We start from the raw sequence: 27,950 nt of genomic DNA, 5'->3' as shown, positions 1-27,950 counted from the left end.
CGGACGACTCTGGGGTTGCGGCGCTCATCTCGCTTTATTGGCCAAGGGAGCCGGTGTACAGCTTCCAAGTCATGTGGCCAGCATGACTAAGCCGCTTCTGGCAAACCAGAGCAGCGCACGGAAATGCCGTTTACCTTCCCGCCGGAGTGATACCTATTTATCTACTTGGACTTTGACGTGCTTTCGAACTGCTAGGTTGGCAGGAGCAGGGACTGAGCAACGGGAGCTCACCTCGTCGCAGGGATTCGAACTGCCGACCTTCTGATTGGCAAGTCCTAGGCTCTGTGGTTTAACCCACAGCACCACCCACGTCCCCCCCGCCAACCTGGTGCCCTCCTCCAAATGTTTGGGGATCCTGGCTGGGATTTGATGGGGGGGCACCGGGTTGGCAAAGGCTGTTCTGAACAATCACAAACAAACCACACGCTTTCCCTTTAAGCCTTTAGAGTCTTTTGGGTTCACTCAGGCTCTGCACCGGCTCCTACCTCAGCCTTAGGCTGGCAGGAAGACAGAGGGAGCAAGCCAAGAGTTTTCTGCTGCTCATTTTGCTCACGTCCCTGCATGGGTTCATCGCCACCCCCCAGGCCTCTCTTTGCTGCACTGCAGAGCCAAGGACCAGATCTCGCTTCCATTTAAAGAAGGAGAAATGACTTTTCCTTCTCCCTGCCTGGGGGAGCTTTAACAAGAGCAGGAACTTGAGGGTAAGTGCTCACCGTTTCCCCATTCCAAAGCACATTGTTTAAATTTTACGCCTTTGCACCTTTCTTCCACCCAGATCCCAAACTGGCTTAGATACAATAGGTTAGTGGCTTCCTGTGTCTAAAAGCCATAGCTCAGAATTAAATCCAAGGCTGGAGAGGCTTTTGCAGCCTGAGGGGCACATTCAGGGGAGGCCCTGCCACCCTCGAGGGCATGCTAGGTGGGGACGCAGGAGAGGGCCTTCTCGGTGGTGGCTCCCAGACTTTGGAACTCCCTCCCTGGAGAAGCTGGTGACTGGTTCTCTCCTTGCTGTTCTTCTGCTGGCAAGAGAAGACCTTCTTGTGCCAACAGACTTTTGGGAACCGACTGCTTTTAATGAGGGGGCTAGCGCCATGCTGTTTTTGTTGTGTTTTTAGTAGATCTAGTAGATTTTATATATCATATGTCAACCTCCACCGGATGACCTCTTGATTCAGCATTCATCCACAAAGCTGAACTTTGCGAAGCTTCATTTTCTCCCACAAAGCTTTTAGACTATGAGCACATTCACCCCATGCATTTAAAGCGCTGTAAAGGTAAAGGGACCCCTGAGCATTAGGTCCAGTCGTGTCCGACTCTGGGGTTTTGGCGCTCATCTCGCTTTATTGGCCGAGGGAGCCGGCATACAGCTTCTGGGTCATGTGGCCAGCATGACTAAGCCACTTCTGGCAAACCAGAGCAGCACACGGAAATGCCGTTTACCTTCCCACTGGAGTGGTACCTATTTATCTACTTGCACTTTGACATGCTTTCGAACTGCTAGGTTGGCAGGAGCAGGGACCGCGCAACAAGAGCTCACCCCATCGCAGGGATTCGAACCACCGACCTTCTGATCAGCAAGCCCAAGAGGCTCAGTGGTTTAACCCACAGCGCCCTTTAAAGCACTGAAATACCACTTTAAACACCCATGGCTTCTCCTAAAGAATCATGGGAAGTGTAGTTTATAAAGGGTGCTGAGAGTTGTTAGGAGACTATCTGAAAGTTCCTATTTTCTCATACAAACCTGCCCAGACTCTAAGATCTCTGGGGGAGGCCTTTCTTTCAGTTCCACCACTCTCACAGCCACGCTTGGTGGGGATGCAAGACAGGACCTTCTCGGTGGTGGCTGCTCTCAGACTTTGGAACTCCCTTCTAGAGAAGCTAGGCTGGCTCCCTCCTTTCTGTCCTTCTGCCAGCAGGTGAAGACCTTTCTTTGCCAACAGGCCTTTGGAAACTGATGTTTTCCTTTTCCTTTTTTAGGAAAGAGCTGATGCTATGATATCATTATTCTTATTGTCTGCGTTTCGAATGGATCTTTTTATACTATTTCAATTCTATCAGTGTTTAATGACATTTTAATGATGGTCTTCTCTATGCTTCTCAGCTTGTTTCACTAGCTTGTTTCATGTGCGGCCTAGGACCCACATACCAACAGGACTGCCTCTCCTGGTATGCCCCACAGAGGACCTTAAGGTCCACAAATGACAACATTTGGGAGGTCCCAGGTCGCAAGGTGGTTAGATTGGTCTCAACTAGGGCCAGGGCCTTTTCAGTACTGGCCCCGACTTGGTGGAACACTCTGGCACAAGAGACTAGGCCCTGCGGGACTTGACATCTTTCCATAGGGCCTGCAAGGCAGAGCTGTTCCGCCTGGCCTTTGGTTTGGACTCAGTCTGACCCTTATGTTTCCCTCCCCTTCTGGTTTTGATCTATGGGCTACTTTTAAAATGAGGCTGCATTTTAACCTGTATTTTAAATTGCCCCCCCCCCTCCCCATTATGTTTTTACTGTAATTTTACTGGTGTTAGCTGCCCTGAGCCCAGCTCTGGCCAGGGAGGGTGCGGTATAAATTATTATTATTATTATTATTATTATTATTATTAATTATTAATCTACTTAAGCTGCCTTGAGTCCCAGACAAGGGGGGAAGAGGAGGTAGGATATTAATGAATAAAATAACATAAATTATTCTGGTTACTTGATGGGGAGACACTGAACCATTCACCCTGCAGTGCATCCTGCTTCGGTGCATTTGTGAACCACAAAAAGCCCTTAGGTTTATTGTAAAGTGGATTCGTTGCGCTAGCACAGCAAAGCCCTTTCATCCAATTCAGCTGCACATGGCTAAGGTTCTGGCATATGCGCCTGAGCCCCTCCTGCAAAATAATGACAGTCGCGCTGGAGACAAGCTCCCTCCTGCATTTCCCTAGCTGCATATTCAAGGATGGTGTCGAGTGGCCCTGATTTACTGCCTCCGACACTTACGGGCAGCAGCAAAGCGCACCCCAGGGAAGCAACTCAATCCTGCTGGCCCGGGACTTGCAGCAGCAGCAGCAGCAGCCAGGTAGCAGCGCTGTGAGTGAGCCGGTATCTGTGCCACCTTGGGGCTGCTGGCTTCGCCTTGCTCCTCTGTCCTCCTCTCTCACATTGTCCTGAATTAACTTTGGCTGCTCCCGCTCCTGCTCCTGCTGCTGTTTTGGGCTGTCTTCAGCAGTCCTTTTGACAGGCAGCTCCTGGGCCAGCCCCTCTCTCTGCAGTGGTCCTCCAAAATAAAAATATCTGCAGCCGGCCACCTTCCACTCTTTGCTAAACTGACACCAGGGACCTGCCAAGGAGGGGGGGAATACCCACCGGCCGATCACTCCTTTAAAAGAAACACACAAACAAAAACCACTGGACCTTTTTACAGAAGGACTTTTTCTCTCTCTCCTTCATTCATGTCTATCTAAACTTGGGACTTTCAAACAGAGGTTACCCCGGCCTCATCCTCTGCCTCCTCTTATCCTAGACCTCCCCTTTATTCTCCAGGCCGGTGGTGGTGCTGAACTCAGCCAGCTTGTTTCTCAAGGTCAGTGAGAGGGGAATCTGCATGCTGCCAAGGGGGTTTGGGTAGGGCAAAACCTGGCGCGTGGTTTAAGTCGCCAGCCGGTTGTCCCCTGCAGCCGCCGCCGCTGCCGCTTCTGTGTGGGATTCGCTAGTGGCACAGCTGCCGGCTAGCGAAGGGTTAAACGGCATGTGCGCTCAGCTGGAAGGAGAGAGGTGTGCGGAGGGCAAGTCGGAGGGAACTGCTTCTGGCCATGGCATTCGTCCACGGTGCGGCAGCTTCGATATCGATATACTGGCATTGCAACGGTGAGAGGTCCTTGGGACGCCACATGCAGGTGTGTGCACTGGAGCAACAACAACAACAACAACAAAAGAGTCAGGCAAAGAAAGCTTGTTCGAAAGGGCCGTGAAACTTCCACGCTCGGTGCATCTCCAAGCGCCTGTCAGAGGCTGCCCCGGGAAAACGATCGCCTCTGCTATCACATTGCGCCGCCGGCTGCAGATAGAGCAATTACTAAGCTAAAATTGGACAGGACGGCTGCTTTGCAGATGATTTCCCTCTCCGCCCCGCCTCACCCCAGCTACAGTGCCATTGCCTGCTATTTAAGACCCAGGCTCCATTAACTGTCTCCCTCCCTCACCACCGTGATCAATAATGCAGCTTCCCTTTAAAAAAACATTCGGTGTGATCTATGCAGGATAGAGCCAGTAGAATTAACACACCTGAGCGTTTCTTCCAGGACCAGAGAACAGTGGGTTGGGGTTTTTTAACTGATGCAAAGGCAGGGGTGCAATTAGGTCATTCTGACCTCTGGCCTTACTGGGGCCGTATATGTGTCTGTGCAGGAGTGGGGGGTTTAGCCCTCTTTAGACAGAATTATTTTACTTTAAAATTGTGGCAAGCCAGCTCTGCTGCATTGAGGGCACTTTCTAACTTGTTCCACACCCTCCAGTTTTCCTTTGATGAAATTAGGTACCTCATTTTCAATACAGTCATACCTTAGGTTACAGACGCTTCAGGTTGCGTTTTTTTGGGGTTGCGGACCGCCAAAACCCGGAAGTACCAGAATGGGTTACTTCCGGGTTTCGGTGGTCGCGCATGCGCAGAAGTGCTAAATTGCGCTTTGCACATGCGCAGAAGTGCTGAATCGCAACCCGCGCGTGCGCAGGCGCGGGTTGCAAACACTGCGGGTTGCGAATGTGCATCCCGCACGGATCACGTTCACAACCCAAGCTTCCACTGTATTATTATTATTATTATTATTATTATTATTACTACTACTACTACTACTACTGCAACTGGACCTAATGGTCAGAGGTCCCTTTACCTTTACTACTACTACTGTTACTCCACATATCTGATAGGGTTGCCCCAGCCACTCTGGGCGGCTTCCAACATATATAAAAACATAATAAAGCATTAAACATTACAAAACCTTAACCCTATACAGGGCTGCCTTCAGATGTCTTCTAAAGGTTGTATAGTTACTTATCTCTTCGGGTCAGGGGCCATATAACTCCATACACTCCAAAATTTCTCCGGCGAAAATAGGGACGTCCTAAGGAAAAGCAGGACATTCCGGGATCAAATCAGAAACCGGGATGGCTTCTGTAAATCCCAGACTGCCCCTGGAAAATAGGGACACTTGGAGGGTCTGTCGTTCTGCTAAACAGGGACCTTCTCTGCTTCAAAGATATTCCCTGATGGTAACCCCTATGCAGAAGCAGAAATTAACCATAAAGACTAGGAGCTGCAACAACCCGTAGCTCTAACCATTGTGAGCTTCCTGTTAACAGATTGAGGTTGAATCCTGACAAGACAGAAGTACTGTTTTGGGGGGACAGGGGGTGGGCGGGGGTGGGGGACTCCCTGGTCCTGAATGAGGTAACTGCCCTTGACCAGGTGCACAACCTGGGAGTCATTCTGGACTCACAGCTGTCCATGGAGGCACAGGTCAGTTCTGTGTCCAGGGCGGCTGTTTATCAGCTCCATGTGGTACACAGGCTGAGACCCTACCTGCCCACAGACTGTCTTGCCAGAGTGGTGCGTGCTCTGGTTATCTCCCGCTTGGACTACTGCAATGCGCTCTATGTGGGGCTACCATTGAAGGCGACCCGGAAACTGCAATTAATCCAGAATGCTGCAGCTAGACTGGTGACTGGGAGCGGCTGCCGAGACCACATAACACCAATCCTGAGAGATCTGCATTGGCTCCCAGTACGTTTCCCAGCACAATTCAAAGTGTTGGTGTTGACCTTTAAAGCCCTAAACAGCCCTGGCCCGTATACCTGAAGGAGCATCTCCACCCCATCATTCTGCCCGGAGACTGAGGTCCAGCGCCGAGGGCCTTCTGGCGGTTCCCTCATTGTGAAAAGTGAGGTTACCAGACAGAGGGCCTTCTTGCTAGTGGCGCCCGCCCTGCGGAACACCCTCCCTTCAGATGTGAAGGAAATAAGCAGCTATCCTATCTTTAAAAGACATCTGAAGGCAGCCCTGTTTAGGGAAGCTTTTAATATTTAATGCTGTATAGTTTTTAACACTCGATTGGGAGCTGCCCAGAGTGGCTGGGGAAACTCAGCCAGATGGGTGGGGTATAAATAAATTAATATTATTATTATTATTATTATTATTATTATTATTATTATTCGAGCTGCATCCTCTGCACACTACAATATACCATATCTGTGAAGGCATGACAAAAGGTTGTGTACGTGGCTGCATGGGCCTGCTGAAAAAAATATATGGCCACGATCCAGCCAGAAGCTAAAGCACCCTTAAGTAGCAGCATTGCGTTCAGTCAAAGAGCAGAGTGCATGGCTGGCTGTGTCCCAGGGATGGAGGACTTGTGGGGCTCATGGTGTTACCAAACTTTAACTCCCATCATTCCAAAGTCAAACCACTGGTCCTGCCGGCTGGGGCTGATGCAAATTGAAGTTCAGGAACATCTGAAGGGCTGTGGATTCCCCATCCCTTGTTGTATCCCACTGAAATCAATAGCATGTAGATTTCAGAGTGCCAGGCTGGTGTTAAAAACTATAGGATCTGGGTTATTATTATTATTACTATTAGGACTAGGTTTAGGTTTGATGACGCCCTAAGCTACTGAAGGTAATGGGGCCCTTTATATGTCCAGCTGTCCTTTGTCAACAACAAATTGGCACTGTTTTGTGTGTTGAATATATGCTATGTGGTAATTTATGGACCTAAGGTAAAGGTAAAGGTACCCCTGCCCGTACGGGCCAGTCTTGACAGACTCTAGGGTTGTGCGCCCATCTCACTCAAGAGGCCGGGGGCCAGCGCTGTCCGGAGACACTTCCGGGTCACGTGGCCAGCGTGACATCACTGCTCTGGCGAGCCAGAGCCGCACACGGAAACGCCGTTTACCTTCCCGCTAGTAAGCGGTCCCTATTTATCTACTTGCACCCGGGAGTGCTTTCAAACTGCTAGGTTGGCAGGTGCTGGGACCGAACAACGGGAGCGCACCCCGCCGCAGGGATTCGAACCGCCGACCTTTCGATCGGCAAGCCCTAGGCACTGAGGCTTTTACCCACAGCGCCACCCGCGTCCCATTTATGGACCTAATAGGTATCTAAATCAGTGATAATTTAGGAAGCAGGCTAGCAGGCGGGGCCCATGACTTCCATCATAGGAGCCAACACAACACAAAACACAGTTGCTGAATGTAGGTTTTATTTTATTTGTTTTTTATCTTATATTTTGGAAATGTACATCCAGTGTTTTTTCCTTTAATTTTTTTTTGGTAGGGGGCCCAAGAGAGTGGGGCCCTAAGCTTTAGCTTTGTTTAGCTTATACGTAAATCCAGCACTGATTATTATGGGATTCTCTCCTCCCCTACCCCAGGGCTAGCCTGAGACATTTTGCTGCCCGAGGCAAAAGACAGATTGACACATTTCCCCATGGACAGATAGTACAAGTGAATCTTACATGGGTGGTTTGGATCCAAGGGTTCTGTGTGTGCGTGAAAATTGCGGATTCCCGATCCCTTGGAACTGTCCTTGCAGGTGATGTGTGGAAGGGAGAAAACCTCACCCCCTGTTCCTAGAGGCAAGCTCACCTTGTCCAGCAAGCAAGTTGGAGAGCTTAAAACCTCTTCCTTGCTCCAGCTACCCGGCGCATAGAGAGCAGGTTCTGGGGGGGGGGGGGCTCACATGAGAGGCGGCACACTGAGCAGGACCCCAGCAAGGTGGAGAACTTAACAGCTCTTTACGTGCTGAGTAACCTCAAATGAGCCTGGCACATGAAGAACATTTAAGATCTCTGCTTTCTTTGCATTTCACACACACACAATTTAAACCAGTCTGCCTTCAGCCGCGTATGGTTAAAATCATTCAAGTTACCGTAAACGCACATAAGATGCAATCGTACAGTACAAAGAGCTGCCCTGGCTGGCAGGAGAGCTTGTCCCCACACTCAAGTAGGACCCTGGCAGAGACACATACCCTACTGGTATGTTCTCTCCCTCCTGGTCATTCGTTCGGGAGCTTCAAAAGCTTTCTTCTGCCCGAACATCACAGCGACCGATGCCAACCGACACCAGCACACTTAGGGATCCACAGAGTCTTCTCAGTTTGCGTGACAGACCTCAGCAACTCAGCATTTTGGCTAATCTACTTTATTGACATATAAACACACAGAGAGCACTGCAACATGGCTCCCTCTCTCTCTAGCATCAGACAGCAAAGAGAGAAAGAACAAAGGACAATAGTCCCACTTCACGGAACACAGTGACACAAACATCCTGTCTCCGTCACTTCCCACTCTGTGGAGTCAAAACATACACCGTCATGTGAAAGACAGCAATCCCATGACTGCAGTCATGGAGCAGGAATTCTAACAGATGCCACTGTACTGGAAGGCAGCTGCCTAGTGCAAATACCACTACCTACTACTACTATATAATATATTTATACCCCGCCCATCTGGCTGGGTTGCCCCAGACACTCTGGGCGATTTCCAATACATATAAAAACATCATAAAAATCAAACATTAATAGTAACAATCTGATACAATATACAGTGGTACCTCGGTTTACGAACTTAATCCGTTCCGGAAGTCCGTTCTTAAACCAAAGCTGTTCTTAAACTAAGGTGTGCTTTCCCTAATGAGGCTTCCCGCCGCCAGTGCCCTTCCCCCATTCGGATTCCGTTTGCAGACCGAGGTAAATTTCGCTAACCGGAACACTACTTCCGGTTTTTCAGAGTTCGTATACCGAGTAGTTCGTAAACAGGGCTGTTCTTAAACCGATGTACCACTGTATATATATAAAAAAAATCACAATAACTTTAAAATAAACAACATATCAAATAAAGCAACATTCAATAATCCATTAGAGTCTAATAGTAAACAGCAAAATTAAAGGATGGCAAATAATAATTAAACAGTTTACACTTATCAATTGAAATAAAGAATTGCCAACCTATAATCAATAAAAAAAAACAGCAAATCACCATGCACAAAATTCCACAAAACATACAAAACCATGTAAAAGGATCAAATTGAGAAACATGGTACACACGACTTATAATTTATTTATTTTTAAATATCCTAAAAAATAACTAAGGGCTCAGGAAGGCAGTGATTCCCATTCTGAGCTGCATTCATAGCAGGGGTGGCCCATCCCATTTTGCCATTTCCCCCCCTGCTGTCCCACACCTCCTGAAACCTCAGTTACTACGCTCAGCCCTGGAGAAGTGGTGGTGAGATCTCATGATAGCGCTGCAAAATCTGCCGGGAAGCCATTGCTGCTTCTCCTTGCTTTTCCAATGGTCTCTCCTTGAGATTTTGCCACCTGAGGCAGCTGCCTCAGTCTGTCTCATGGGCGGGCCGGCCCTGATCACCAATATCGTTGCTTTTTGCAGTCCAGGGCCAGTTCTGCTCTGGAGTCACTCCCATGTTATTCCTTTCTATTCCTTTCTGTGCTGACTGTAGTGTTCAATCCAAAGAACGAGCAGAACCCAACAGGGCTGGCTCCCTTGGGTGCATGAAGCTTGTAGGACACCTCAAGAACAACATCTGCTTGGTCATACTTTGGGAGGTTGCCTGTCTGCTTGGGGGCTTGGGCTGGGTGTGGGCTTCCATTAAGTTATTAACTCTGTGGGAATATAAAACATGGGAAGATAATAGCAGCCGGGGCTACTGTGGGCAGCTGATAGCAGCGAGTTCGAGGCCTGATACAGTTGTGGGTAGGATGATATCTTAGCTGGGAGTGTATAGGTGGCAGTACACAGTGCATTGTGGGTAGAATGCAACCTATCTACCAACATATATACATGCACAAAAATAAGTTGGAGTGGAATATCCCCCACTACTTATCTTTCTGCTGGAAAAAGCTTCACTTCTTGAATTTTTGCATGTCAGCCTAACAACAACAACATTTTATTTATATTCCGCTCTCCCCAGCTGAAGCCGGGCTCAGAGCAGCTAACAACAGTAAAAGTAACACAGTTTACATAAAATCACAATCAATTAATTGAAACGCATTCTAAAATCAATTCATTCTAAAATCAATTCAGAGTCAAATTAATGGCAACCCTCGGGCTAGAGTTCTATGAGGATTACAGAAAGAGGGCGTCAGACTGTGCCTTGGCCAAAGGCCTGGTGGAACAGCTCTGCCTTGCAGGCCCTGCGGAAAGATGTCAAGTCCCGCAGGGCCCTAGTCTCTTGTGACAGAGAGTTCCACCAGATCGGGGCCAAGGCTGAAAAAGCTTCTGTTAAGGGTGCAGGAACTGGCCAAGGGGTGGCTGGGTGGGTGTAGTAAAGTAAAGGTAAAGGGACCCCTGACCATTAGGTCCAGTTGCGGACAACTCTGGGGTTGCGGCACTCATCTCGCTTTATTGACCGAGGGAGCCGGCGTACAGCTTCCAGGTCATGTGGCCAGCATGACTAAGCAGCTTCTGGCAAACCAGAGCAGCGAACGGGAACACCGTTTGCCTTCCCACTGGAGTGGTACCTAGTTATCTACTTGCACTTTGACGTGCTTTCGAACTGCTAGGTTGGCAGGAGCAGGGACCGAGCTCACCCCGTCGCAGGGATTCGAACCGCCGTCCTTCTGATCGGCAAGCCCTAGGCTCTGTGGTTTAATCCACAGCGCCACCAATACCCATTAGACTAGGGACAGCTGAATATTGTGCTGGGAATATTCACCCTGCACATGTATGAATGAAGACAGCTCTGCGGGCAGAATAACTCCCGCGATGCCTTGGAGCCCACAACCAACTCCATGAAATGTGAAGGTATCTCCCCCTGCTTCCTTCCCTCTGCAGATCTGGATCTCCTTGGAGTTGGCTTCTGTGGCAGCAGCGACCCTCCAACATGGGCATTAAAGCGCAGTTGCCCACTTACGAGCTGGGGCTCTACGCTCTGGTCGTGGCAGGTGCCATCGTTTACAGCGGACAGGAGATTTTCGAAAGCTCCAGAGGTAACTCTTTCCGTCCAGCCAAGGCCAAGAGAATGGGACTTTGAGTCAGTTGGGCCAGAGGAGAGGACACCTCCATTTTTCCACTTGTCCTATAAAACAAGGGCAGAGAGCCTTTTCTTCTCCTGCAGCTGAGGGCCACATTCTCTCCTGGGCAAGCTTCTTGGGGCCACATGCCAGGGTGGGCGGAGCCATAAGCCAAAGTGGGTGGAGCAACAAATGCTAATTTGCTTCCACCTCCCTCTCTGTTGTCCATCCAGGCAGGCTTGAAGCTCTATCAGAGGACAAGGGTGCATTATAGCTAGGCAGAAACAGCCAACGAGGGTGCAAGGCAGGGTGTGGGTGTGGCCTGAGAAGGGGTGTGGCCTGGATAGACTCCTGGGAACCAGGCAGAGAGATGATTTTATAAATAAACATATAAACAAAACATATTGATTGTAGCGCAGGGGGACCCTCAGGCCCACCCCCATCAGTCTGGAGAAGCCTTAAGCCTGCCCACAGCAGGGGAAAATATAGCCCCTTGCTTTTTAACAACAAGAAAATAATAAGAAATAATCATAATAAAATTTTATTTATATCCCGCCCTCCCCAGCCAAAGCCGGGCTCAGAGTGGCTAACAACAGTAAAATAAAACAACATTCTAAAATCATTTCATCATTTCAATGAAAACCAATAGTTTTCATTGTATAATTAGTTTCACTGTGCTATTAGCACCCTGTGCTCCTTAAAGCGCTACATGAGCCTTGGGATTTAACACAGACAGTGGTGCAATGATACAGGGAGGCTGGGAAGGCAGCACTGTCATGCCAACTTAAAGTTTGGCTGCATTTGGGAAGGGGGATTAAGAGGGGAAAACGGAAGGATAGGGCCTGTTGAGCACAAGCCAAGCATTTGGCCAGAAGTTTTGAAGTTGCTCCATAACGCTTGGAGTAAAGGTCAGCATTCTGGCACCTGCCTAGGCTCCCTGGAGTGGCCCGGCATGCGCAGTAGGATGGCGGGTTCCTAAGCTCAGCCCCAGTGCGCCATTGCACAGATGTTGCACACAAGGGTGCAGGCTTCTGTGTGTGGCTCATTCCCTGCCACATCATCGCCTCTGTTGTGCTAAGTTGAGTTGGAGTTGAATGTGTGTTGCTGTAGCAACATGGCGATGTGCCACTTTCGCACATGTGCAGCTCACCCCCTGACTTACCCCCTGGTTCCATCCTTTGTCTGTGCCAGGTACCAGAAGCTACCCAGAGCATGCAGTTGTGTACCACAAAATGACCGTAACAGATTGTGGACATGGCTTTTCCCCCAAGTGACCAAATAAGGGCAGCGGACATTGTGGCGAGTCACCGAGTCACCGAGTCACCGCAGTATACCATCTGGCTGAGTTGCTGCAGCATACCAACATGGGGAAAGGGAAGGGTGCAGTGCAGAGACGGGCATGGTGCACACACGCCGGTGGAGCCAATCTAGTGGTTCTGCCAAGGTGTTTGCACCAACCTTGCCACTGCCTTGCCTTTCCCCTCCCCTCCATCCTGGGATGGTGCAATAACTCTGGTCAGGAGGATGCCAGGTGATTGACGCAGTGGGAGTTTGAAATATACTCGGAGTCGAGTGTGAATTTCATGCTCTTTATTCAGCTCGTAGTAGAATCATAGAATCATAGAGTTGGAAGAGACCACAAGGGCCATCGAGTCCAACCCCCTGCCAAGCAGGAAACACCATCAGAGCACTCCTGACATATGGTTGTCAAGCCTCTGCTTAAAGACCTCCAAAGAAGGAGACTCCACCACACTCCTTGGCAGCAAATTCCACTGTCGAACAGCTCTTACTGTCAGGAAGTTCTTCCTAATGTTTAGGTGGAATCTACAGTAGTAGCAATGAATGAAACTTCCCCCAAAACGTCTGGCTATACTGTATATACATTATTTACACAATGGGTCCCGCGTGATTGGCTAATTCCGGACTGCTCCTGCAGGCCAATCAGGTTGCTGATTCACTTCCACCTGGAGTTGGATTGGGTGGCTCCTGCGGACCAATCAGACTGCTGCATTCTGGATCCTATTTTTCTAGGATTCAGCTCAGTACATGAAATATACTCAGAGTCGAGTGTGGATTTCATGCTTTTCATTCAGCTCATAGTAGTGAGGAATGCAAGTTTCCCCGAAATGTCTGCTTTATATACATTATTTACACAATGGGAGGCACGTAATTGGCTAAATCTGGGATTCTCCTGTAGGCCAATCAGGCTGCGGCTTCACTTCCACCTGGAGTTGGATTGGGTGGCTCCTGTGGACCAATCAGACTACTGCATTCTGGATCCTATTGTTCTAGGACCAATCAGACTGCGGCATTCTGAATCCTATTGTTCTAGGACCAATCAGATTGCTGTAATTTGATCCTATTCAACTCAGTACATAACAGAGTTGTGGTTCAGAATGCCTGGAGGGCACTAGATTGGCCGGGCCAGGGTGTTTCCTCGATGCGACCCAGTGCTTCCCCCAACAAGTAACACATTTTCTCTTTCAGAAAGCATGAACCGAAAAGCTTTCCGGGAGAACATTAAACCAGGATGGCATTACTTTGGCAGGAAAATGGTGAGCGGTACAATTTTCTGGGCAATCTTTGGCCAGTCGCTGCTTAGAAGGGGGCTGGGTGGGCCGGTCCAGGCTGCAATGAATATTCACACCTGTTTAAAATTTGCCAAAAATTCCCGTTGCCTCCAGAGCTGTCGGAGGGGCTGTTTAGTGGATTTGCATGAAGGAGGGATGTGGGTGGAGCATGTGTGAATTGTGTAGGGAGAGATGAAGACTGGGAGACCAACGGGTAAGTGCATCTGGGTGGGTGTACAAAATATGACTGGGTTCAGGAACCTGCCTCATGAATCTAGCTCTATAGTCCTGCCATGACTACAGATCTATGAAATTATAGATCTATGGGCCAGGGCATCTATGAAGTCAATAACTTCCCGTGATCTATGGGGCCACAGCTACTATGGATGTTCGCTCTTGTTCAAAAGCAGCATCGCCGCCTGTCACTGAAAAACATCCAAAAACCCAGCATGGAGGGCAGTGAAAACTGGCCAGGCTTGCTGGCTTGGACCCAGGTCAGTGGGTGCCCAGGACAGTGGCGTAGCATGGGGGGTGCAGGGGGGCCCGGCCGCACCGGGCGCAACATCTGGGGGGGGCTCGCTCGCACTCGCAGCTCTCTGCCCCTACCTGGCTCACTCACTCTCTCTCACTGCAGTGCTGGCTGTGCGAATCCGATCCGAGCCGCCGGGTTGCCGCCCACTGTGGAGGGGAGGGTGCCAGGTGTGCGGTGCGGTGCGGAGAGAGAGAGAGGGACTATCAGGTGGAGGGACAGTGCAGCGGGGGGGCGCAAATTACTTGCCTTGCCCCCGGTTAGGGGGCGCAAATTACTTGCCTTGCCCCGGGTGCTGACAACCAACGCTACGCCACTGGCCCAGGATGGTATGCATGCATGCGTCTGATGTCAGCATGCCTGCCCTGGCCAGGGCGCATTTTTGAGAGGGAGTTTGACTGGGCGCCCCCACAGGGGCTCGCTCATTGGAGTCTGGTTCCAGCACACAACTGGAGTTCTACTCTCGGGTCAAATCTGATCCGGGGGTGGACAGAGCGGAGGAGAGGCACTGGGCTGCCCCCACGACGGAGCAACCAGCTCCTTCATCCCAGCCTCAGCTCCACTCCTATGTCAGGTCTGACCCGGGAGGTGGAGAGAGGAAAGAAAGTCATTGCCGCTCATCTCCTCAGTTGGGCAGTGTGCCCGGCCGGGCTGGGCACAGCGGGCTCCCTCAGGGGCACGCTTGGTGGAAGGATATTCTCTGCCATTGGGTGTGCTGACATCAGGCGCACTTGCCCCTGTGGCGTGCGTGGCCCCTTCATGGGGAATGTTGCGGGGGCTGGAGCGCACACAGCCCCACACGCTTGGCATCTATGATACTGATATTGATAAATATGCAGGTAAAAGGTAAAGGGACCCCTGACCAGAGTCGCGGATGACTCTGGGGTTGCGGCACTCATCTCGCTTTACTGGCCGAGGGAGCCGGCGTACAGCTTCTGGGTCATGTGGCCAGCATGACTAAGCCGCTTCTGGCAAACCAGAGCAGCGCAGGGAAACGCCGTTTTCCTTCCTGCTGGAGTGGTACCTATTTATCTACTTGCACTTTGATGTGCTTTTGAACTGCTAGGTTGGCAGGAGCAGGGACCGAGCAATGGGAGCTCACCCCGTCATGGGGATTTGAACCGCCGACCTTCTGATCGGCAAGCCCTATCATGTACTGGTGGGAGGTTTTTCCACACACCTGGGGCCCTTATCGAAGAAGAAGAAGAAGAAGAAGAAGAAGAAGAAGAAGAAGAAGAAGAAGAAGAAGAAGAAGTTGTTATTTATACCCCACCCACCTGGCTGGTTTTCCCCAGCCACTCTGGGTGGCTCCCAACAGAATATTAAAAACACAAGTGGTGGTTCACTGCTGCCGCCAGACCTGCCTGAGGCAGCGACCCCACTCTGCCTAATGACTGGGCTGGCCCTATTAAGCCTATGCAATGCACTTAGTTTTGCCTGCCATTGGAACCCTTGCTTGCAATATTTCCATGCAACTGCACAGCAACCGGGGACATGGTTGCTTCTTCTAGACAGGGGAAGGGTAAATCAAGAGAAAATGGACAGGACGGGTGGGTTAGAGGATCAAATTTTGATGCTTGTGATGCCGTGTGAATGCCCAGAAAAACTTGTGTGAATAACCTGCACCGATCCCAAAATAAACACCTATCTGGAATCATCCAGAAAGTTGGGTCAACTTCTTCTCCGGCAAACAGGACCGGCTGCCGTATTGATTGTTTGTGAGGCAGGGCTTGTGAAAGCAGAAAATCTGAGCTTCTGTGATCTTACTGCTTCAGTTCTCTGTCCTTGCAGGATGCAGCTGACTTCGAATGGGCCATGTGGTTCACTTCCTTCAGAAACTTCATCATCTTTGCCCTCTCCGGGCATGTTCTCTTCGCCAAGATCTGCTCCATGACGACTCCTCAAGTAAGCAAGTACAGTACTCTGGCCCTTTAACGTTAAGTCAGGCTTACAGCACCACCTGCTGGCAGGTTTCTGTTACAAGCAATTGGATCAATTGCTTACGTCTGAAAAGTGTTTCATCTGTGGCTGGATCGTGACCAAGGTCAACAAAAATTATATGAAGACACACCAGTGGAAATTAAAAAGAAAGCTGGAAATGATGGGGATGGAAATAAGAACTGGGGGGAAAGGCATGGGTTAGAATCAATGGTGGATTCTGTAGAAACAACATATAAATATATCCATGTAATTATAATGTTGACTCAAGCCTGTCTAAATGTGTTGAACATATTGATCAAAACTGGTCAGCTTAAACTCTCCTATGATAGTTAAATAGGCACACAGACACCAGAGCTATCTAGTGAATTAATTCCGAGCAGCCAAAATAAATTTACTTTAGCAGCAATTATACAAGCAATGTAATCACTCGCAGAAATGGACTTGAGGATCATTGCACTGAATACACCTAGAAACTAGTCATATAGTGAGCAATTTGAGGTGGGTGGGGAATAGGAAGCCTTGAGGGAGTCAAGAACCCAGGGGATAAGGCTGCAGTCCTAACTCAACTTACCAGGGAGAAAGCCCCTGTGAATTCATTGGGGTTTATTTCTGAGTAGAGTTGGTTGAGATTGCACTGGAAGCCCTGACTTTAACATAATGCATCATTGTTGTGTACAGATTCTCCTGTATTACTTCAAGGCATGCAAAATGTAGCCATTCTGTTCCATGCAAAAACCTATAAACCACAAATGTTCATGGCTGGGCAGTGGAGGCACCTAAACAGTACGATACGATAATCTTTCTTGGCATTGTCCCATACAGAACAACGAAATTGAAAATCTACATCAGACAGTCAGAAACCAACAAGCATGCTATCCCAGCTATCCCAGCCTGGTTAGCCCCCTAAAAACTCTGATACCCCATAATTAAATACAATATACTCCCATAGAGTTTACCTTACACTGTGTTTAAAACCAAAATCACTTTTGGATAGAAACTGTTTCTCAGGCGGCTAGTCCCAGTGGCGTAGCGTGGGTTGTCAGCACCGGGGCAAGGCAAGTAATTTGCGCCCCCTAACCCGTGGATTTGCGCCCCCTAACCCTAACCCCCAGATGTTGCGCCCGGTGCGGCCGGCCCCCCCAGCACCCCGCATGCTACGCCACTGGCTAGTCCTAGTCTTTATAACCCTGTACCTTCTCCCAGAAGGCAGAAGCTAAAAGAGATCATTTCCGGGGTGCGCACTATCCTGCGCTATCTCTGCAGCTTTCTTATGACACCTGGAAGCACAGATTTGATCCAAGGTGGGAAGAGTGCACCCAGTTATTCTCTCCGCAGTCTTTACAATCCTGAACAACATTGTTTTTCCCCTGACCGTGCAGCTCCCAAACCACACACAGAGACCATAAGTTAATACACCAATGTCCTCAAAGTGTGGCAGACTTCCCAAGTTCTCCAGAACTCTCCACAAGAAAAGATGTTACAGAAATCAGAGCAGGTGTGCAGAACCTCTGGCTTCCTAGATGTTGCTCCCAGCATCCCCATGTTGGCTGGGGCAGATGGGAGCTGCAGCCGAGCAGGATCTGGGAGGAGGCAAAGTTTCCAGACCCCTGAAGCAGAGGTTGAGGGGAACCAGGACAAATGAAAAAGCCATGCTTCTTTATCCCAGAATCCTAGGTGTGCAACCTGGTATCTGGAGTACTTGGAATGATAACAATTTATTATTTCTACCCCACCCATCTGGCTGGGTTTCCCCAGCCACTCTGGGCGGCCCCCAACAGAATATTAAAAACATGATAAAACATCAAACGCTAAAAACTTCCCTAAACAGGCCTGCCTTCAGATGTCTTCTAAAAGTCAGATAGTTGTTTATTTCCTTGACATCTGACGGGAGGGTATTCCACAGGGCAGGTGCCACCACCGAGAAGGCCCTCTGTCTGGTTCCCTGTAACCTCACTTCTCGCAGGGAGGGAACCGCCAGAAGGCCCTCGGAGCTGGACCTCAGTGTCTGGGCCGATCGATGGGGGTGGAGATGCTCCTTCAGGTATACTGGAAGTGTGTGTGTGTGTGTGTGTGTTGCACACTATTTTCACTAATATGTACACTTAATTTTGTGTACATTTTTGATTGGAGAACTTGAAGAAGTGCAACTTTTGAAGGACAGTTGTTTTGGGTGAATGAAAACAAGGTCGGACTGCATTCCAGTGCAGACCAAGCCAATTTCTCCTCCATCTCCAGAAATGTGTGGTTTCCCCCCCTTGGAAATCTGTTTTTGGGTTTTCCCCATGGGAAGGGAAGCTTCTGCACAGCCAGGAACGTGAGATGAGATCTGAAGGTGCTGCTTAGATGGACGTCTGTGGTGGAAGGTATTCTAGCACCACGGACCATGAACAGAAGAGAACGGACCACAAAGGCCTGCGACAAAAGTAGACAAAAGGTTATTTTGTTCTCTCACAGCACAGGTCTGTGGTTTACATGGCGTATGGGCTGCTGGCCGTGCTGGGAACAATGGGCAGCACTTACCTGATGATCGTCCTGTCCCACTGCTTGGTCATCTACACCGTCTCGCTCGTTAAGCAGAAGTGGCTGTGTTTCATCGCGGGCCTTTGCAGTTTGGCTTCCTTCAAGGTGGAGCCGTTCAGCAGCTGGCAGGTATGTCGGTGTGCAGCTACCTCACCTGCCAAAGAGGGACTTGGCTGGCCGAGTCCTCAGGACCAGACCAGAGATGGTCAATGTGGTGGCCTCCAAATGTTCTTGGGCTCCCATCTTCCCTGACCATTGGTCGTGCTGGCTGGGGCCAAGGGGAGTTGGAACCCAACAGTCTCTGGAAGGAAGCACATTGGCTATCTCTGGGTTAGGGGGCTCAAGAGGGCCCAGATCCAAGGCAGGGTCGAAATCCCTCACTCAGCCATGGAACTCACTGGTGGAGGCTAAGCAAGTTATTTTTATCTTTCAGCCTAGCCTACCCCCATGGGCTGGCATTTAGGGGCAATTTTGTTGTTGTTGTTGTTGTTTATTGAATTTATATACAGTGGTACCTCACATTACATACGCTTCAGGTTACATACGCTTCAGGTTACAGACTCCACTAACCCAGAAATAGTGCTTCAGGTTAAGAACTTTGCTTCAGGATAAGAACAGAAATCTTGCTCCGGCAGCATGGTGGCAGCAGGAGGCCCCATTAGCTAAAGTGGTGCTTCAGGTTAAGAACAGTTTCAGGACCTCTGGAACGGACCTCCGGAACTTAACCCGAGGTACCACTGTATTGCCTTCGAGATAAGGACAACTGTGGCTTTAAAGAAGAATGGGAACTTTTTACAAATTACTTAAAAAACAACAACAACGAATTGGACTCCTTGGCAGGTTTTGAATAAAAACACACAAATTTATTGATTGTTAACATAATAGACGATTTAAGGATCTCGACAATTTGATAATATGCAGAGAATAATATCTGTTGAAAAATCAGAGAGAGGAGCTGAGGGAAGTTTCCGGGTCATGTGGCCAGCATGACTAAGCCACTTCTGGCGAACCGGAGCACCGCACGGAAACGCCGTTTACCTTCCCGCCGGAGTGGTACCTATTTATCTACTTGCACTTTGACGTGCTTTTGAACTGCTAGGTTGACAGGAGCAGGGACCGAGCAACGGGAGCTCACCCCGTCGTGGGGATTCGAACCGCCGACCTTCTGATCGGCAAGCCCTAGGTTCTGTGGTTTAACCCACAGCACCACCCGCGTCCCACATTATAATATAGCTTGTTCAAAAATATGTTCGGATCAGGGCTGCCTGAAAGATCTAGTGCACAGGGCGAACTGAGAGGTTTCTATGCACCAGACGAGACTCTGAAGCAACCTCGTTTCCTTGGTATATGTGGTAACTATTCTCTTTTGTCCAGAATGGGTTTGTAACAGGAAATTTTGATCTTCAAGATGTTCTCTTTTACGGAGGAACCGGCTTCAGCATCATGCGTGCCATGAGTTTTGCGCTGGAGAACTGTGAGAGGAAGGAAGGAAATTACTCCATCTTCGCCCTCCTGAAATACAATTTCTACCTCCCCTTCTTTTTCTTCGGACCTATCATGACCTTTGACCGGTTCTATGACCAGGTGGGCTGGATTCACTGCTCCTTTCTTGGATGGGGGGGCTGTTGGGCAACCCTCTTCTCCCCAATACAATCACTCATGCTCTGTGATGTTCTCTCTGTGTCCATGAACAAAGCACATGTTCTTCCATCTTCCCCTTTTCCCCTGACCACAGGTGCACGTCAGCGAGATGCGGCGCAAAGACTATGAGATGTGGCACATCTGCGTCCATGCTTTCGTCCACCTTGTGGCCATCATGGCAGTGGATGTCTTTTTCCACTTCTTCTATATCCTGACCCTTCCTTCGGACATGAAGTTTGTCAACCACCTCTCAGATTGGGCGTTGGGTGAGTGAACCTCAGTTCTGTGCTCGGGAAGTAATTTTCTTTCCACATAGATCATTCCCACGTGCTCTTAAGATTACTTTCACAGGGGACATTCCAGTAGAATCCAGGGAAAATGGAGAAAGAAGTTGGAAGTGGTTTGCGTTTGAATGAGACACCAATTCCCACTTCTCAAACCAATCAGCAAAGCAAAGCAAAATTCTCCTTTGAAATTTGCACTTCTCCAAATTTTGCAATGCAGTCCTCGCACCAGATAACATGTGCAAAAATGCATACATTAGCATGCAAATAAAGGTATGTATATTAGTCAAAATTGCATACATTAGGAGAAGTTTGCATTAAAATGAAATTAAAATGCATTTGCAGGACGATTTTTTAAAAACAACAACAAAATATCTTACATTTCTGAGCAGATGTGGAAGATTGGATTTAACATTGGGAAAACATGGAACACGGACGACAGAAATGGATCGTTTTGTCCATCCATAGGTACATGGAAAGTTGCCTTATACTGAGTCAGGACATTGATCCATATAGCTCAGTCCTGTCTACACTGATGGGCAGATTTCATATAGGGAGTCTTCCTCTGTCTTACCTGGAGATGCTGAGGACCGAACCTGGGACCTTCTGCATCCAAACCAGTTCCCAAAAATGCTGCACGTAGTCTTGTGCCCTTGCTTCCTTGTACATCAACCTGCCGCCCCTCTCCTTCCTCTTCTGTTCCGCAGCTGGCCTGGCTTACTCCAACCTGGTCTACGACTGGGTGAAAGCCGCAGTGATGTTTGGGGTCATCAACACCATCGCCAGGCTAGATCACCTGGACCCCCCTCAGCCGCCCAAATGCATCACCATGCTCTATGTCTTTGCAGAAACGTGAGTATACCCACCGATATCTTCACCGTCTCTGATTGCTTGGGAGATTGCCCTAGAGAGGACTTAGGCAGATGTGGAAAGGCGGGGGGAGACTTTCAGCCTTAGGAACTGCTTTGTGGGAGCTAGACCTGCCAGAGATGAGCGGCTGTGCTCATTAGGCCTGACCACTCCTGCGCAGATCCTGTTTTTGCTAATAAAGAGTTAACTATGTCCCACATGAATGGACGCGGGTGGCGCTGTGGGTTTAACCACAGAGCCTAGGACTTGCCGATCAGAAGGTTGGCAGTTCGAATCCCCACAACGGGGTGAGCTCCCGTTGCTCGGTCCCTGCTCCTGCCAACCTAGCAGTTCAAAAGCACATCAGTGCAAGTAGATAAATAGGTACCACTCTGGCGGGAAGGTAAACGGCATTTCCGTGCGCTGCTATGGTTCACCAGAAGCGGCTTAGTCATGCTGGCCACTTGACCCGGAAGCTGTACGCTGGCTCCCTCGGCCAATAAAGCGAGATGAGCGCCGCAGCCCCAGAGTCGGCCATGACTGGACCTAATGGTCAGGGGTCCCTTTACCTTTATGTCCCACCCAGAACAGGAACAGACCAAATGTTGGAAAGATGGCACCCAACGCCTCTTGACCCAATATCAATTACAAGATCTTCAGGTGATCATGAAGATGGATAAGAGGCACTTAAGAGATTGTCTCTTCTGGTCTGGTGCAGAAAGGGATTTAACCACGATTGCCTCTACCAAAAGTTCACCATAGAATCATAGAATCATAGAGTTGGAATAGACCACAAGGGCCATCGAGTCCAACCCCCTGCCAAGCAGGAAACACCATCAGAGCACTCCTGACATATGGTTATCAAGCCTCTGCTTAAAGACCTCCAAAGAAGGAGACTCCACCACACTCCTTGGCAGCAAATTCCACTGTCGAACAGCTCTTACTGTCAGGAAGTTCTTCCTAATGTTTAGGTGGAATCTTCTTTCTTGTAGTTTGGATCCATTGCTCCATGTCCGCTTCTCTGGAGCAGCAGAAAACAACCTTTCTCCCTCCTCCCTCCATGGTTCCCACTTATCAAAACGGAGCACATCCGAGCTAGTTATCTGATAAAGCTCCCACTTGCCGTACTAAGAATCGCTTATACAGAATTACGATTCCAATCAATGCCCTCGGCGGTGGTGGGTGGACGGTACGGCAAAGAACAGTACAAGGAGATACTTTGTCTGTGTGGGCAACCTTGCGTAGAGGACCTGTACTATTATGTATTGCAATGCCCGCTAAGTGTTCAGTTCAACCTCTTGTACAGAATCATAGAAGTGTAGATTATACCTTGAGGTAATCTAATAATAATAATAATAATAATAATAATAATAATAATAATAATAATAATAATTTTATTTATACCCCTCCCTTCAGAAAACCGGGCTCAGGGCGGCTAACAACAAATTTAAAACACTTAATTGTAATACAACATAGAAGCCGCATAAAATACAGTATAAAAGCATGAATAACAATAAAAGTTCAAAAATCAATTTGGGGGAAATCCATCCAATAAGCATTAGATAATCCCCAGGGCCAGCTGGCTGAATTGGTCCTACTTGGGCCAGCGAGGAGGCCAGGGGAGAATTAGCTGTGGGGTCTCAGAGCGGGTGATCTTCATAAAAGGCAGGGGGAGGCAAGAGAAGGGAAATAAAATAAAAGGCTGAATTCAAATTAAAGGCCAGGCAGAATAGCTCTGTCTTAAAGGCCCGACAGAAGGAGGTTAAATCCTGAAGGGCCCTAGTCTCCTGGGACAGAGCATTCCACCAGGTCGGAGCCATCACTGAGAAGGCCCTGGCCCTGGTGGAGGATAGTCTGACTTCCTTACGGAACCTCTAAACTATGGTTATTCATGGACCTTAAGAATAACCCCGAGAATAAGAATCTCATTCTCTACCGACTGAGCTGTCGTTAGGAAGAACTTCCTGACAGTAAGAGCTGTTCGACAGTGGAATTTGCTGCCAAGGAGTGTGGTGGAGTCTCCTTCTTTGGAGGTCTTTAAGCAGAGGCTTGACAACCATATGTCAGGAGTGCTCTGATGGTGTTTCCTGCTTGGCAGGGGGTTGGACTCGATGGCCCTTGTGGTCTCTTCCAACTCTATGATTCTATGAGCTTGTGCTCTTCGCTTTCAAGCGGAATTCAAACACTATGGAAAATGTAAAACTATTTCCAGCCCCCCCCCCCCCAAAAAAAAATTAGTCAGTGAAAATGCTGCAGCAACAGTCAATAAAACAAAGCCATTGAACAGCCATCGGAAAAATAAATAGACTTTCGAACCCCTTGCATGAACACACACACAAACCTTGTTTCTAAGAGGGACAGTTCAAAGCTTGCCTCTTGAAAATAAAAATCTCATTTCCCCGATAATTATAAATCCACTGTTTGCTTCTATGGTATTGCTGGGCTTTTCATTGCCTTTGGTATTTTTATATTCTTCTGACTGGCTGAAAGGCACCTTGAACTGTGGAGGAGGCAGCGTTTAAAGGCACACTTGAGAACCGTGAAAGATTCCTTGCCATATATATTGTTTAGACAGGCCTTTGAAACACGAAGTTTCTCTTTCTTAACCAATCAGTATTTATTGAGGTTTTCAACAATGTTTTTACAGAGGCCTTTTGCAGATATTATTCTTGCATGCTGTGTGGCGCCTGGATTTTTTTTAAATGAAAGCTTGAATGATAAATTGGTAAATAAAATAAAATCTGGTGTTACTTGACCCATGGGCTTAGAGCACTTTGCAGTAGCCATGTGCCTTGGAGGGAATAGATGTGGAATCAGGGGCAACAAATAAAGCAAAAGCTTCTGTTTTTTAATCTAACTTATGCATTTGTCTCGCAGGCACTTTGACAGAGGGATTAATGACTGGCTATGCAAGTAAGTAAGTGCGATGGCACTTAATGTTTCTTGGGGTCCCTGGGAGATTTCCTGCTCTCATAACAAACTATTCACAGTTGGTGGTGGAGAAATAAGGGAATATTCATCTAGTGCCTGCCATTTCTACCTAATAATAATAATAATAATAATTTATTATTTATACCCCGCCCATCTGGCTGGGTTTCCCCAACCACTCTGGGCGGCTTCCAACAGAACACTAAAATACAATAACCTATTAAACATTAAAAGCTTCCCTAAACAGGGCTGCCTTCAGATGTCTTCTAAAAGTCTGGTAGTAGTTCTTCTCTTTGACATCTGGTGGGAGGGCATTCCACAGGGCGGGTGCCACTACTGAGAAGGCCCTCTGCCTGGTTCCCTGTAACTTGGCTTCTCGCAGTGAGGGAACCGCTAGAAGGCCCTCGGCACTGGACCTCAGTGTCCGGGCTGAACAATGGGGGTTCCTTCAGGTATACTGGACCGAGGCCATTTAGGGCTTTAAAGGTCAGCACCAACACTTTGAATTGTGCTCGGAGACGTACTGGGAGCCAGTGTAGGTCTTTCAAGACCAGTGTTATATGGTCTCGGTGGCTGCTCCCAGTCACCAGTCTAGCTGCCACATTCTGGATTAGTTATAGTTTCCGGGTCACCTTCAAAGGTAGCCCCATGTAGAGCGCATTGCAGTAGTCCAAGCGAGAGATAACCAGAGCGAGACAGTCAGTGGGCAGGTAGGGTCTCAGCCTGCATACCAGATGGAGCTAATAAACAGCTGCCCTGGACACAGAATTGACCTGCGCCTCCATGGACAGCTGTGAGTCCAGAATGACTCCCAGGCTGCACACCTGGTCCTTCAGGTCCTTATCAAATCATAGAATTGTCAAGTTCAGATTCTACCCTCTGGAGCAGCAGAAAAGAAGTTTGTTCCATCTTTGGGACATGAAAACTCGGGCCAACCTTCTCACTGTGTTTCTTTGATTCCTAGGTACGTCTACGATTATATCGGGGGCAATCACGACAACATCTTGAAGGAGCTGGTGGCCACCATCGCCACCTTTCTTGTGACCACCCTCTGGCTTGGTCCTTGCGAAATAGTTTACATCTGGTCCATCTGCAACTGCTTTGGCCTCAATTTCGAGCTGTGGGTGCAGCAGTTCTTTCAGCTGAAGCCGTTTGCCGCCATAGAGGTATAAGCGCTGGTCCTTAATGCATTGCTAGACTCTTAAGGCTGGGCTGAGGGTGGGGATCTCTCCAGATGTTATTGTGTTACATGTGTGCAACCAGCACTAGCATATGTTCGTAGACACATTGCAGAGAGGTTATGGATCTTTTACTGGAGTTATGGCACGCACTTGTCATCTTTTTCTTTAGCGATCACTCATAGCTGAGTAAGATTGTAAACACAGTTTTAATAGTGAGTCCATATGTGACTATGGAGGCCAATTCTGGATCCACATGTCCTTCCACAGTGAGGACATAGGTTTCTGGGTGGGAGTTGATCACGGTGAGGGTTTGCCAAGGGTGCCTTCCTCTTAGCACATTTCTCCCTTTCGTCCTGAGTTCGAGCATCTTCAAAGCCCACAACACCTTTGGTAAAGGCTGTTCTCCAATAGAGCGCTCGCAGGCCAGTGTTTCCCAGTTGTTGGTGTTTATACTACATTTTTAAAGATTTGCCTTGACAAAGTCTTTAAACCTTTTCTGTTGACCACCAGCGTTACGCTTTCCATTTTTCAGTTCGGAGTAGGGTAGTTGTTTTGGAAGACGATAATCAGGCATCCGAACAACATGACCAGTCCAATGAAGTTGATGTTGAAGAATCATTGCTTCAACACTGGTGATCTTCACTTCTTCCAGTACACTGGTATTAGTTCACTTGCCTTCCCTAGTGATGTGTAACATTCTTTGGAGACACGGTTGATGGAATCTTTCGAGGAGTTGGAGGTGGCGTTTATAAGTGGATATACTTGTTATGGATGTGTGTTAACCCTTAAACTTATGCCCACGAGAATCACACAAATCTCTTCTCCCGGGCAGGCCAGAATGTCGGAGGCAATGTCTCGGCGAATCAGGAGCTTCTTTGGGGCAGCCAACTTCTGGGCTATCGTCCTGTACAACATCCTTGCCCTCAATAGCCTCGAATTCGCCATTCTCGTTGCGACGAGAATTCTCCAAACAGGTAACGTTCCTCTGGCAGAGTGGGCCCAACCCCTTTCGATGGGCTGAAAACCATATTTACCATGGCTGTACCCATTAGCCAGCTTACATGATGTAATGGTTCTAGGGGTTGCTCATGCGTAAGCTTGTCCCAACATCTGGCTGGGTTGCCTGAGTGAACCTTTCCTGTCCGGGCAGCCACTCGCCCGTGACCGTCTCAATCGCTGGCAGAATCCGTCAGTGGGCGTTTCTTAAACTTCTTCCAGCAAAGAAGTTCTTTGATGCCCAGTCTTCACCTACTCTCCCTGCACGGAAGCCTTCTGCGCAAGGAGGGCGTGGGCAGCGGAGGACCCCTTCTCTCCCCGCTGGTCCCCAGCAAGGAGTCATGGGACCGCCTCGCCGATTCCCCCATCTGCCCCCCTTCTCCACTGGAGCTATGCTGATTCTCTCCCCCAGAAGATGGGCTGCCTCTCCCACTCCCGGGACGCTCTCTGGGATCCCTTCGGAGCTTGCTCTCTCCCTCGGACACTGATGGCCGTTCCCTGACACATGACAAACCCACTAGAGACTCGGATTGATATTTGGAATTGAACACCTGCTGTTTCTGAGGCTCCTCAGCTTCTTGCCCGCCTTACTCCTCTCCAGTAGCACATATTACTTCTTCTGTTCCTTGGTCCCTGTGTGGGGCGTCCTAGGCCCTTCCATCCTCCCCATAAAACTCTGCCTCAGAACTGGATTAAAAGTATGAGGGACCTCAGGCTAACACAGCCTTCCTCAACCTTGGGCCCCCAGATGTTGTTGGACTACAACTCCCATCATCCCTGACCACTGGTCCTGGTAGCAAGGGATGATGGGATTTGTAGTCTAACAACATCTGGGGGCCCAAGTGTGAGAAAGGTGGGGCTAATAGAAGGGGAGAGGTGGGGAACCTCAGGCTCAGGGTCCAAATGTGCCCCCTCAAAAACCTCTCTGTCTGTCCCTCAGGACTTCCCCCCAGCCACACATCTCATTGTTTTTGCCTATCTGGAATTTGTCCTTGAACTCTGAGCATGTCTTTTGGGCCAAGGGTAGAGGGTGGACGTGAGGATGTACAGAGAGGGAATGACTGCTAAACCAGTCTAAAACTGTGGCCCAGATATGCTCATTCTCATAACATTCCCGTTCCTCAGCAGATGCTATCTGGCCAGCTATGAAATATCTGCCCTGTGGCCGTGTTGATCTCTTCTCCTTCGCTCTCCTCCTCAGGTTTCCCCCTCAGCACATTATCCATCTGGTTCATCACTTACTGCGGTGTGCAGCTGATAAAGGAGAGAGAACGTTTCCTGGCTCTCCAGGAGGAGAAAGGAGACAAGGACAAGACAGAGTAAAGGAGAGGGAGAAAGACCAGCCCACAAAATGGCCGCTGTGGCTTTTTGACACGCTAGGCCAAAGTGCCTGACCCCTCAGCCCTGAGGGCCTGTATGCTGCCACGAAGATCTCCTGTAGCCACGTACCAGCTCACCTGTGTAATGAACTCCTTTCCCCATTTAAATTAAAAAAGATATTTTC

At 48.9% G+C, this 27,950-nt stretch overlaps 1 protein-coding gene across 2 annotated transcripts; it reads left to right on the top strand.

Moving 5' to 3' along the window:
• Nucleotides 1-601: 601 nt before the first annotated feature.
• On the top strand, nucleotides 602-27,950 carry HHATL (hedgehog acyltransferase like). Of its 2 annotated transcripts, none has more exons than XM_083406612.1 (12): nucleotides 602-701; nucleotides 10,829-10,983; nucleotides 13,495-13,562; nucleotides 15,898-16,011; nucleotides 18,502-18,696; nucleotides 19,942-20,151; nucleotides 20,303-20,474; nucleotides 21,200-21,344; nucleotides 24,219-24,254; nucleotides 25,234-25,435; nucleotides 26,283-26,424; nucleotides 27,648-27,950. In XM_083406612.1, the coding sequence occupies exons 2-12, from the start codon at nucleotides 10,878-10,880 to the stop codon at nucleotides 27,767-27,769; spliced, it is 1,512 nt and encodes a 503-aa protein (XP_083262738.1). In that variant the 5' UTR covers nucleotides 602-701; nucleotides 10,829-10,877; the 3' UTR covers nucleotides 27,770-27,950. The 2 variants fall into 2 exon arrangements, with proteins under 2 accessions (XP_083262738.1, XP_083262737.1); XM_083406611.1 differs by lacking the exon at nucleotides 602-701 and adding an exon at nucleotides 3,018-3,565.

This window comes from Podarcis tiliguerta, assembly GCF_965153285.1.
Source record: "Podarcis tiliguerta genome assembly, chromosome: 12".
In the NCBI taxonomy this organism is placed as follows: Eukaryota; Metazoa; Chordata; class Lepidosauria; order Squamata; family Lacertidae; genus Podarcis; species Podarcis tiliguerta.
The sequence above is the reverse complement of the archived record's forward strand: the minus strand, read 5'-3'. Positions and strand labels throughout refer to the sequence as shown.

Bases quoted from the DNA above. Each gene is read 5' to 3' on its own strand.
- HHATL (XM_083406612.1), top strand. From the start codon at position 10,878: ATGGGCATTAAAGCGCAGTTGCCCACTTACGAGCTGGGGCTCTACGCT. The intron at 20,152-20,302 runs GTGGGCTGGATT...CCCTGACCACAG, and splicing joins TTGACCGGTTCTATGACCAG to GTGCACGTCAGCGAGATGCG. The intron at 21,345-24,218 runs GTGAGTATACCC...TTTGTCTCGCAG, and splicing joins CTCTATGTCTTTGCAGAAAC to GCACTTTGACAGAGGGATTA.